The 12,037-nt window shown below is 44.7% G+C and overlaps 1 protein-coding gene across 4 annotated transcripts; it reads left to right on the top strand.

Annotated features, from left to right (window-relative positions):
• The first annotated feature begins 18 nt into the window (after positions 1–18).
• Positions 19–11,506, top strand: CENPQ (centromere protein Q). 4 transcript variants are annotated; one of them, XM_083495321.1, is made up of 8 exons: positions 19–196; positions 3,010–3,067; positions 4,854–4,974; positions 7,176–7,244; positions 8,672–8,801; positions 9,532–9,651; positions 10,364–10,441; positions 10,903–11,506. In XM_083495321.1, the coding sequence occupies exons 1-8, from the start codon at positions 92–94 to the stop codon at positions 11,026–11,028; spliced, it is 807 nt and encodes a 268-aa protein (XP_083351447.1). In that variant the 5' UTR covers positions 19–91; the 3' UTR covers positions 11,029–11,506. The 4 variants fall into 4 exon arrangements, with proteins under 4 accessions (XP_083351447.1, XP_083351448.1, XP_083351446.1 ...); XM_083495322.1 differs by lacking the exon at positions 19–196 and adding an exon at positions 842–939; XM_083495320.1 differs by lacking the exon at positions 19–196 and adding an exon at positions 842–960.
• The last annotated feature ends 531 nt before the right edge of the window (positions 11,507–12,037 follow it).

Here is a 12,037-nt window from a genome sequence, read left to right as displayed (position 1 = left end):
AACGTCGTCTCGCGAGAGTGGGCGGAGCGAGTGACGCCGCCCAACGGTCGGGAGCGGGAACGGCTGCCCGTTTCCCTCAGTTTCAGGAGCGATGAAACGCCGCCCGGGGAAGAGAGCGGCGAGGGCAGCGCCGGGGCCCAGCGGCCGGCCAGGCCCCTCCGGCGCGAAGCGGCCGAAGAGGACGCCTGAGGGGAAAGTAAGCGGGCGGCGGTGCGGTGCAGTGGTTGGAGCGTCAGCCTTCTCGCTACTTGAGGTCCCCTCTCCGTGGATGTTCATCTCTCCATTGACGAGGAGGAGATTGTCATCTCTTTCATGACTGATAAAGAGGATTTCATGCTTGAGGGAGAGTTGTGCTAGAAATGCTGCTCAGCGTTGAAGCTCCGGATAGAGTGCTGTTTAGGGCAACCAAAATGGTCAAAGGCCTGGAAACGATGCCTTATGAGGAACGGCTAAGGGAGCTGGGCATGTTTAGCCTGGAGAAGAGGAGGTTAAGGGGTGATATGATAGCCATGTTCAAAGATATAAAAGGATGTCACATAGAGGAGGGAGAAAGGTTGTTTTCTGCTGCTCCAGAGAAGCGGACACGGAGCAATGGACCCAAACTACAAGAAAGAAGATTCCACCTAAACATTAGGAAGAACTTCCTGACAGTAAGAGCTGTTCGACAGTGGAATTTGCTGCCAAGGAGTGTGGTGGAGTCTCCTACTTTGGAGGTCTTTAAGCAGAGGCTTGACAACCATATGTCAGGAGTGCTCTGATGGTGTTTCCTGCTTGGCAGGGGGTTGGACTCGATGGCCCTTGTGGTCTCTTCCAACTCTATGATTCTATGATTCTATTAAGCGAATGCCCCCGCTTGGGAGGTGGGGTACTCGCACCCCCCCTTTCAGCCCTTGCCGCCGCGTTGGAGTTCATCCGGATAGATCAGGTGCAGGTAACCAGGTGCAGAATGGTTCTGCGCAGGTAACTCACGTGAAGGCTGCTTTCCCGTGCCATCGCAGCCTTGCACGGATTGGGGTGGGTGGGAAATAAATGGAAAGCAGAGGGAACCCACTGTTCCCCACTCCCCTTTTATTTATTCCCACCTGTGCACCTGGTTGGTTTTCCTCTGGCAGCATCCTAGCACCCCACCACCTTCCCAGCGCCTGGTAAGCAGCCTTCCCCACCTTGCAGGGGAGGGAGTTGCAGGAGTTGGACCTCTGGAACACACCTAGCTGTCAATGTTCCCCTTTTTTAAAGGGAAATCCCCTTACAGTGGTGCCCCGCGAGACGAAAAACTCGCTAGACGAAAGGGTTTTCCGTTTTTGCGTTGCTTCGCAAGACAAATTTCCCTATGGGCTTGCTTCGCAAGACGAAAACGTCTTGCGCTTTTTTTTTAAAGCCGCTTGAAGAGGCGCAGTTCCGACGGACCGTGCTTCGCAAGACGAAAAACATTGCAAGACGAAAAGACTCGCGGAACGAATTCTTTTCGTCTTGCGAGGCACCACTGTATTCCGAATACGATTCCTCGCAAGAAAAGGGAAAAGTTGACAGCCATGTCCCCACAACCTTCCCAGCGCCTGGTAAGCAGCCTTCCCCACCTTGCAGGGGAGGGAGTTGCAGGGGTTACTGGCTTTACATGATTTCATGTTTACGTGTGGACCTCTGGAACCAAACCCTTGTGTAGGATGTGTGTTATGTGCACACAGTTTTGTTTCGTGTGTGTGTGTGTGTGTGTGTGTGTAGGATTGCATTCTGAAGCTGCATAACAAACTGTGAATGTATTGCTGTACCTCTGCCATAAACTCAAGAATGCAAGCCTTAACCCCCTCCCAGCCATCTGCAGTATAACTGACCTGCCTTAGAAGGTGATTGTAGGGGCTGTGATAATGTCATGTATGCAATGTGCTTTGTACATTCGAAATAGCTGTAAGAGTGCTAAGTAGTATCGCCATAGGAAAGCCCAAATTACAGTGATGGTAGACTCAACTGGCCACTAGGTGGTGGAGTTGTTCCAGAGATGTGCAACTGGGCAAGCCGTACAGCTGTTAAATAAAGCACCAGAAGTACATAAATGTTTGCGGGCAGGATCGCTTCAGTCATTCAGCAAAAGTTGGATGGTTTCTCATAAGTTGCACTGTATTTTTTGACGCACAAATGTTAAGATCTTGAGCCTAGACTTAGTTTGAGGCTGGAACTATGGAGAAGGAGGTTCTGCTTTCTGCTGCACAGAACCCCCCCTCCCCCCGCTATTCACTAAAATCTTTCTTCATTGGGCATGGGCCAGTGATATTTGGTTTATGTCCTGGCATGGTTGTAGGAGTTTTATGCAGGTTTCATTCTTGACTGCCAATTTGTATGATGACAACACTGCAGGTTCCTTTTTGCTGTGGATAGAGCATTCTGCCCATATTGTCTTCATACAACATGAGGCACAAAGTGTTTTTAAACTCAGAAGCAACAGACTGAAACTGACAAGAGGGCAAATAGAAGTATAGTCCAGTATAGGTCCCCTTTAATCACATACACAGCCCAACAAGACAACAAGAACCCACTGACATACGAATTAATCTGGCATAGTTGACCCAACAAGCCACCCCACCCCTCACAAATGCAAACAAGCCCCACTGCAGCCAACCACATCTTGAGCCCCCTTAATCCCTCTCACTACCAAGGAAATTGTGACAAGCAAATAGAGAACCTATCCAATCAGTGTTAGAAACTGAAGCACCACTTTAGCTAATGCGGCTGCCGCGCCGCTGGAGCACGATTTCTATTCTTATCCTGAAGCAAAGTTCTTAACCCGAGGTACTATTTCTGGGTTAGTGGAGTCTGTAACCTGAAGTGCATGTAACCTGAAGCGTATGTAACCAAGGGCACCACTGTATATGTTTTAACTTGATATGGTGCTCATAAAGAAGCCAGTGTGGGCTTCAGTGGGTTGTGTATCAGGCATTTGTATACTTCATTTGTAAAAACCCATGGCATTTCAAGCATTTAATTGACTCTGTTTTCCTGTATGTTTCTCTATAGCAAGGTGTGCAAGCAGTCCAGAAGAAACAAAGGCAGCAGAGAGCACAGTCTTCTGAAGGTATTAGTATTGGTATTAGTAATAATCTTATTATTAGCACAGCGATAGATCTCAAAGCTCTTACAATTGTGAATTTGTAGGCAGGGAAGCCGTAGCCCATAAAGTGTAGGGATTTACTATATGAAAAGTGTATGAAAAATTAAGCCACTGTCACAATGTGTCCACACTCTGTTGGTGTTTAGTGTGGATGCATTGTGGGTAATTAAAATTGCTGACACTTCTAAGAGGCTGCTGCCTGTTTGATCCATGGGGAGGAATCCCAGCATTCCACTGACCTCTTCCTCCCTGCCCTAACCTGGCCCAGATTATTCTCCTTTTTATTGTCTGTATATTTCCCCCACGTCTTCCCTTCTGCCTATCCAGACCCCTTCTAAAAAGGGGCAGTGTTCTGTGTTTGGATCCTGTCTCTCTGCAGGCTCCATTCTGCTCTCCTTCCTTCTTCCTTTATGTCAAAATGTAACAACCCCTTTTCTCTTCCCAACTTCTGTAAGATCCTTCCCCTTTTCTTTCAAATCTAAACTCCCCCCACCCCATCCTTTTTTATGGTGGTGGCCTATTTCTCTCTCTCTCTTGCTCTCATTCTCTCTCTTGGACTTTTTTGCACCCTAAACCCGACCAGCTTTGTGGGTCAAAACTCAAATAGCCTTTCCGACTTGTACGAGCCGGTGGGGTCTCCTCCTTCATTGAGTGGCGTGTGGCTGCCTGCCCCTCAGCAAAGAAGTACCAGGCGGGAGGAGCAAGCTACTTTGTGTTCTACAAGGAGGCATTTAAAAAGAACCCTGAAAGTAGGGTGTGTCCTCGCCTACTCCCAGCATCCCTTTCCCCTTCTTCATCTTTACCTCTCATCCTAGGCAACCCCCCCCCTTAACAGTCACCCAGCTTTATAGGGACAGGGATAGTCAGGAAAAGTCCATCCTGTGCCGGGTGTTTCTTGCTTTCCTTCCCCATAATAACGAAGTACAGTGGTACCTCGGGTTACAGACACTTCAGGTTACAGATGCTTCAGGTTACAGACTCCGCTAACCCAGAAATAGTACTTTGGGTTAAGAACTTTGCTTCAGGATGAGAACAGAAATCGCGCGACGGCGGCAGCAGGAGGCCCCATTAGCTAAAGTGGTGCTTCAGGTTAAGAACAGTTTCAGGTTAAGAATGGACCTCCAGAACGAATTAAGTTCTTAACCTGAGGTACCACTGTATTTCGGTTTGTGATCTTGTTTTGTTCTCTCCACCCCTGTACTGCACGCTAATTTCAGGAAAGGCAGGCTGGGACTGCCATGTGGAGTGTGTTAGCTCAGCCCTACAGAGCAGTGACATTGCTTGGATTCCCCTTGGCACATGTGCTCCCACTTAAAGACACACAAAAAATGGGCCAGTAAAGGGGCGGGGCAGAATGGGGAAATACTCATTTACACATGTACTGTAACAGAATCTTAGTGTATGTAAGTGGCTCCCACAAGGGAGCTGCAGAAAGAATGTGGTTGGTTAAGGGAGGCATGGACTCAAAAAGGTTGAAAACCACTGCTCTAGCACAACCAGGCCAGAGTTGTTAGGTATGGAGGAATCTTGAAAGGATCCCCATTGCTTAGAAGGCACTGGGCCATTCTTGGTTCCTTATTTACTATGCAAAGGGGAGGGTGGGACACATAGGCAGTATTAATTGTGGCTGATTTGCAAAGGCAGTGACTCTGTTGCCCTGCAAGTTGGTTACGAAGTTGTTGGCACAGCATTCTAGGCACATCTAGCTATCACAGTGGTGATACTGACAAACTCGCTTGTTCTTTGCCAGCCGAAACAACTTCTCTGTCTTCAAAAGTAGTGAAGGTGACTGCAGGCCAAAGAGCAAAATGGCAGCCACTTTCAAAGAACACAAGAGAGCAGTTGGAATCCATGATGCATTGGTTAATAACGTAAGTATGAAAGACCTTTCCATCAGTACTATATTAACTTCCTTTGAGAGGCTTCAGCTGTGTTGATACATTTATTAGTGTTATCAGTAAATAGCTATAGCTCTTAGACTAATAGAATTGTAGAGGTGGAAGGGACCCCGAGGGCCATCTCCCTGCAATGTGGGGATCTTAACTAACATCCCATTATATTCAATTAGCCTTCTTCCACTCTTGTTAGCAGCGGGACACGGGTGGCACTGTGGGTTAAACCACAGAGCCTAGGGCCTGCCGATCAGAAGGTTGGCAGTTCGAATCCCCGCGACGGGGTGAGCTCCCGTTGCTTGGTCCCAGCTCCTGCCAACCTAGCAGTTCGAAAGCATGTCAAAGTGCAAGTAGATAAATAGGTACTGCTCCAGCGAGAAGGTAAACGGGTTTCCATGCGCTGCTCTGGTTCGCCAGAAGTGGCTTAGTCATGCCGGCCACATGACCCGGAAGCTGTACGCCGGCTCCCTCGGCCAATAAAGCGAGATGAGCGCCGCAACCCCAGAGTCGGCCACGACTGGACCTAATGGTCAGGGGTCCCTTTACCTTTACTCTTGTTAGCAGACCTTATATCTTGAGTGAATTAAATTGGAAGAATCACTTACAGTTTCTGGACTTAAAATGCTTTATTGATGCATTTATTGATGAGAGACACAAAACAGGAAACAAAATGGTTCATCTTTTAGCAGTGGAGTTAAATTAGAGAGCTACACATGGTGGCTGGATATAAGCAGTGCCTCTTTGTGGTTTAAAGGAACACATGACTTAACTATGAACTCAAGAGAAGGAAATATATTTGGTTTTCTCCAAGAGAACTTGGCTTCCTGCCAGCAAAAGGGAATGGCTTTTAATAAAAGTGGCATTGAAGCAATTAACATTTGCTGGCAGCAAATCTGTATAGTGTATGTATGAATAATGGTATGAGTGAACAGCTCAACTGCTGTGCATACAGGTACACAGTCTGTACCCTCGTTTAACGATCATAGAATTGTAGAGATGGAAGCAGTTCTGAGTGTTGTCTTGTCCAACCCCTTGTAATACATTAATCTTAACTAAAGCGCCCATGACCGATGGCCATCCAACCTCTGCTTAAAACCCTTCAAGGAAAGAGAGTCCAGCGCCTTCCAAGGGTGTCCATTGAACAGGTCTTACAGTCAGAAAGTTCTTCCTGATGTTTAGTTGGAATCTCCCTTATTGTCATTGTTTTGGATCCTGGATTCTGGAGCAGGGAAAAACAAGCTTGCTCCATCTTCCACATGATAGCCCTTTGGTTGTTTGAAGATGGTTATCACATCTCCTTCCAGTCTCCTCTTTTCTAGGCTAAACATCCCCAGCTCCCTAAACTGTTCCTCGCAAGACTTGGTTTACAGAACCTTGATTATCTTGGTCACCCTCCTCTGCACACATTCCAGCTTGTCAACATCCTTCTTAAATTGTGCCTAGAACTGGGCACAGTACTCCAGGTGAGATCTGACAAAGGCAGAATAGAGCAGTACTATAACTTCCCTTGATCAGAACACTACACTTCTGTTGATGCAGCCCAGGATAGCATTCACTTTTTTTGCTTCTGCATCACACTTGACTCTGTAAAGCTTGTTGTCTATTAAGACCTCTAGATCCTTTTCACAAGTACTGCTGGCAAGGCATGACTCTTATAATTGCGCATTTGGTTCTTCCTGCCTAAATGCAGAATGTGGTATTTTTCCCTATTGAAATTCATTCTGTTGGTTTGGGCCCAGTTCTCCAATCTATTAAGGTCATCTTGAATCCCGATCCTGTCCCCTGCAGTGTTAGCTACCCCTCCCAATTTGGTGTCATCTGCAAATTGGATGCTTATCCTCTCAATTCCTTCATCAAAGTCATTTATAAGATGTTGAATAATGACGGGCCCTGAAGAGAACAGGGCTGGACCCACCTGTTCCTTTTTCCTTTTTCTTTTCTTCATAAATTTTTAATAAAACTTTTTCTTAATACAATAAGATAAAAGAAACTAAGAAATAAAGAAAGAAAATGTAGAGTCCTCTCTGAAAGGTAGCTCTTAACCCTTATCATACACAGAAAGTGATTGCTATCAGGAAACAAAACAAATCAACCTAGTTCTTATCTGAGAGCAGCAGCAAATTCAGCAAACATTTTTCCACAAGGAAGAAATATCAATATGTTATTCTCTTTCCTGCCAGATCTCTTCAGTATGAAACTACACAGAATAACAATGAAACTGAAAAGCACTTAAATTGCCTCAGGAAAAGGTAAGGAATATACCATAGCAATTGAGGGAAAGGACTGCAGGTGTTTGTGCAACATGACGCTGAGCATGTTTACGTACATAAATGCTATTCAGTTACTTTTAATCCCTGGTATACATCCATTAATCTTTAGGGCTTCAGCCTTAAAGGTATAAGAGCAGGTATGATGTGGCTAGAGTGTTGGACTAACACCTAACCCCACTTAGCCATGAAGTTCTCTGGGTGACCTTGGGCTAGTTACTGTCTCTCAGCCTAACCTACCTGAAAGGGTTGTTAGGATAAAATGGGGAGAGGGAGAACCTTGTATGCCACCTCGAGCTCCTTCAAGGAACAGTGAGTTATAAACGCTATAAATAAAATATCCAATGCAAGGATGTGCCAGATCCAGATGTGTCCAGGCCCCCCTCCCCATGGGCGATTTTGACAGGTGGGGGTGCCATGGATTTGTCAATCATCGGATCTTATATGACATCAGGTGATTGGGTACAGCTGCAAAGGAAGAATGAGGATCACATTCCAGTACTCTATTCTTCCTTTGCAGCAGTTTCATATTGAACTTTGCTGTAACTGATGTCATACAGTTTGGGCTTGGGAAAGGTGGACATGGTTGGTCAAAAATAGGTTGATGGGGCAACCTCTGAGACCTTGCAGGCCTAGTCATGCACATGAGCCGGAGGTTCCCACACTTTCCTAATGCTAGGATGTCTCAGTTGGTGTCCCAGTGGATTAGGTCCCACATTATATTGCTGTACTTCTCCCCTTGGAAGCCTATTAAAGTGGTACCTCGGGTTAAGTACTAAGTTCGTTCCGGAGGTCCGTACTTAACCTGAAACTGTTCTTAAGCCAAAGCACCACTTTAGCTAATGGGGCCTCCTGCTGCTGCTGCGCCGCCGCTGCATGATTTCTGTTCTTATCCTGAAGCAAAGTTCTTAACCTGAGGTAATATTTCTGGGTTAGCAGAGTCTGTAACTTGAAGCGTATGTAACCCGAGGTACCACTGTATACCTCTGTCAAAGGAGCTGGTGAAATAGACATAGTTTCACTCATAATAAAATACGTTTTGTGAGAGTGAAACTTAATGTTAAACCTTTCCCTGAGATAATTATGCTCCAGTGTTCCTTAATTTTGAAAGCCTGGTGCCAGATTGCTCATGAGGGGTGTCAGCCTATGTGATAAAATACATTTAGACCTTTTAGCCTGTTGTTTGGAGAATAAAGTGAAAACAGAAGTTAGCCGTATGGGTTGACCATTTGGATTATATTGAACATTCTCTTCTCCCACAGTCCAAAGCAGAAAATATTTCTGTGCTGTTCAGTACTTCAAGTAAGCAAGGCTTGTGAGAACTCTAGTAATACAGTAATATAGTATTGCCCTTTCCATAAGTATAAATATTACACAAGGTGAGAATCTTGTTTATCGTTTTGCTCAAGGCTCGTCAAACATTTTGAGACCCTAAAGGTTCCCGTGGAGAAGGCGAGCAGCCTGAAGAACGTGCATAAGATGCTAGCAGAGGAAAAGGAAAAGAGTGTTTCTCTTGAAGAGGGTTTGGCAAAACTGCAGGTGAGGAAGGAAGAGAGGGTACATCTTGGGGATTTACATGGCATATCATCTGAGTACACAGCAAAGGACTAATCCGTTCTGTGAATTAAGAAGATTATGAGCTTTAGGTGATTTGAAACCTGAAAGCTTCCTCACTATAGTGCTTCAGATGGTATTCATAAAGGTTTTGTGTTATTATTGCAAGATATTTCAAATTATTTCACCCCTTCATACCGTAATGCTATACTTCTGCACCCCTCTCTGAGGGGAAAGGTAAAGCTTTTTGGTACAGATGGAGCTATTGTATTTTCCAAAATCTTTATGCCTAGACCATCTTTATTGGTTACCATACAAAATCTGCTTCATGCTGCCAGTTTTTATGGCATTCTTCAAAGTAAGAGAGGTGGAAATTGGAGTAACAGACTCTTTTAAATGTCATAACAACCATGGCACCACAAATTACAAGAGTTAATATTTGTGAATCATAAAATTAACCCTTGCTTCCCAGGTTACATATTATAAACCATTATGTATTATCAGACAAGTGTTCCTTCTGTTCAAGTAGAAAAGAGATCTTTTGCAATCTATTCTGTAGAATGAATCATGCAAGATGGCGAATACTTGAGCTGCTTCAGCCTCATAACCGATATGTTGCAGTGGGAGCTAATCTAATCCTGGCAGAATGTTTGCTACACAGATGGTTCCTTGCTTTAAATATATTTCTTAAGTTTCATTTTCCTTTTAAATGCAGGAAGAAATAAACAAAGTTTTGTCCACAGCAGAGCTCCATGAAGGAAATATTCAACATCTCCAGAACAAAATACACAAATTAAAATGTCAGCTGGCTACAGAGAAAGCAACAGCAAATGAGGTATCTCTGAGATGGGGATGGAATTTTGAGTCTGGGCACGATGAACTGGGCTTCTCTCAAAGGACAATGGAGTGTGTCTCTGGGGATGAAGTCAAACCGCTGTGTTCGCAGCACCGAAGTTACCTCTCCGGGGCACAAGCCTGGGCAGTGTGTGTGCAGGTCCTGGGCTGTCCTGACGACAAGACCTGCCTCTCGGCCGCGCTGATGTGGTCCAAACGAAAGCAGAGCAATATGTTTGGCGCCAGCTTGGCTGCAGGAGTTGCCAGAAGGAGGCAATATAAGGCGCCATCCAACTGTCTTAGGTCCAGATTTGTGTAGGGTTTACCCATTCTTTCCCAAAGGTATTATGCAAGGCAGTGGAGGTTTAGAACCAGAGTTGTCCTTCTAGATGAACTACTCCCCAGGTTGACAAGCCTCATCTCCCAGACTTTTGAGTCCATGGAAGAATGAATTCAGGATTGCTGAAGGCGTATCGTTGACATAGCAGTTTGAAAAGGAGGTATAGCTAAATATATTGGAATATAGCAGTATATATTATAAATAACATATTAGATATGATTTAGTACAAATACACATGGGGGGGGAATGAGGTAGATGTTTGATATATGCATGCATACATGCCGTTCCTCTCAAAGGAGCCCAGGGCAGCAAAAGATGAAACATTTTAAAAAACCCAATACAGATGCAGATATTTGCTCTCTTCCCTCTCTAGTTAATCCAGACAAATGGCAGTGATGATCTTGGTCTTCCTGATGTTGCACAGTACCAACTCACAGCACCCATTCTTCAGGTGAGTGGCGGGAGGGCTGTTTCAGAAGGCTCCCGAGAGTGAAGAGGAAGTTGCTCTTAAAAATCACTTCTTGCAAAAGTATCTTTTCTATTTTGTTCCAGAACCAGCACCTTTCTTCTTGTTCACACAGTGATTAAATGGTATTTCCTAAACCCAGCCTCCCTCAGCCTGGTGCCCTCTAGATGATGATGGACAGCTCCCACCAATCCTAGCCGGTGTGGCAAGCAGTCAGCGGTGTGGGAGCTGTAATCCAGCAACATTAGAAAAGTTCCAGGGTGGAGAAGGCTGTCCAGAAACCATTCTTTCTTGTGTATTAAGGCTTGCTTCTCCTTAATTTTGTCTGCCCTCTTTGCATCCTTGAGCTACCCGAAGCTTTGCTGGAAATTGCACTGATTTCCTACCTGAAAATCCTTTGTTTTCCTCATACCATCTTAAACTTTCTCCCTTTTCACATTCTGTAGGATGAGCTTCTGAAGGTCAGGAACCAAGGAGGTCTTCTTAATGACATAAACACTATACAAGAATCAGAAGAAATGAAGACACTGTTTGCTTTCCTAGAACAGGCATATGACTATGTGGATGTCTGAAGAAAGTCAGTTGAAGGACATTACTTATTGAAGAACAAGGATTAGCCCTATTTCTTGGTGCTTTTATCTTCCATGAACGTTTTGTTTTCAAAACATGATAGTTATGATGGTACTCTGTCTTCAGGAAAGTGATGGATTGTTACAATCTGCGTTGTGTTTTGTGCAGACTTTTAAAACAAATTAATTGAGATATCTTAAAGTTAACCACCCTATCTGACAATATGTATATATCTTTGTAGCTTATTTGCCTGTATCATGAGAAATTTCCCTTTTATTGCAGTAATCCTGATAAATGAGTGCAATATTCTACAGTTCTAGTGATACAAAGAACTTGAGAGACTGGCTTCACACAAAAGAGCTCTATGAGACTTTTGCTTTTATAAATTTCTATTTATTTTTCCAGATAATGAAATAAAAAACTTAAATATGTATTGTATTGATTGCTGGGTCTAATATGAATAAAGTAGCACCTGCCTCACTTTTGTGACATGCTGCAGACATATATTTTTGTGTAACCATGTGTAGCCATCCTTGCTACAAATAGGGTTGGTTTTGGCTACTCAAGTCAGTGCTGCTGCAGGTAAAACCAGTCAGCAGTTTGGTTTACTAATCTCATCAACAAGCTGATTTAAGTGTGAACAAGTTAGGCTTAGTCATTGTTTATGGCTCTTTCAAATCATCCAGGTGCAGCCCAGGCTGCAGGAGCAGCAGTTCCAAAAGATTAATTGCAAGAGGGGATCATAGAATGATAGAGTTGGAAGAGACCACAAGGGCCATCGAGTCCAACCCCCTGCCAAGCAGGAAACACCATCAGAGCACTCCTGACATATGGTTGTCAAGCCTCTGCTTAAAGACCTCCAAAGTAGGAGACTCCACCACACTCCTTGGCAGCAAATCCCACTGTCGAACAGCTCTTACTGTCAGGAAGTTCTTCCTAATGTTTAGGTGGAATCTTCTTTCTTGCAGTTTGGATCCATTGCTCCGTGTCCGCTTCTCTGGAGCAGCAGAA

Source organism: Podarcis liolepis, assembly GCF_965112155.1.
Source record: "Podarcis liolepis genome assembly, chromosome: 3".
Taxonomy (NCBI): Eukaryota; Metazoa; Chordata; class Lepidosauria; order Squamata; family Lacertidae; genus Podarcis; species Podarcis liolepis.
This window is presented reverse-complemented; position numbering and strand designations above follow the sequence as displayed.

What these genes read in the sequence shown, in the direction of transcription:
- CENPQ (XM_083495320.1), top strand. Translation starts at nt 844, where the DNA reads ATGCCCCCGCTTGGGAGGTGGGGTACTCGCACCCCCCCTTTCAGCCCT. An exon ending in TGCAGAATGGTTCTGCGCAG is followed by an intron (nt 961 to 3,009) that starts GTAACTCACGTG and finishes GTTTCTCTATAG; the next exon opens with CAAGGTGTGCAAGCAGTCCA. An exon ending in TTAAATTGCCTCAGGAAAAG is followed by an intron (nt 7,245 to 8,671) that starts GTAAGGAATATA and finishes GTTTTGCTCAAG; the next exon opens with GCTCGTCAAACATTTTGAGA.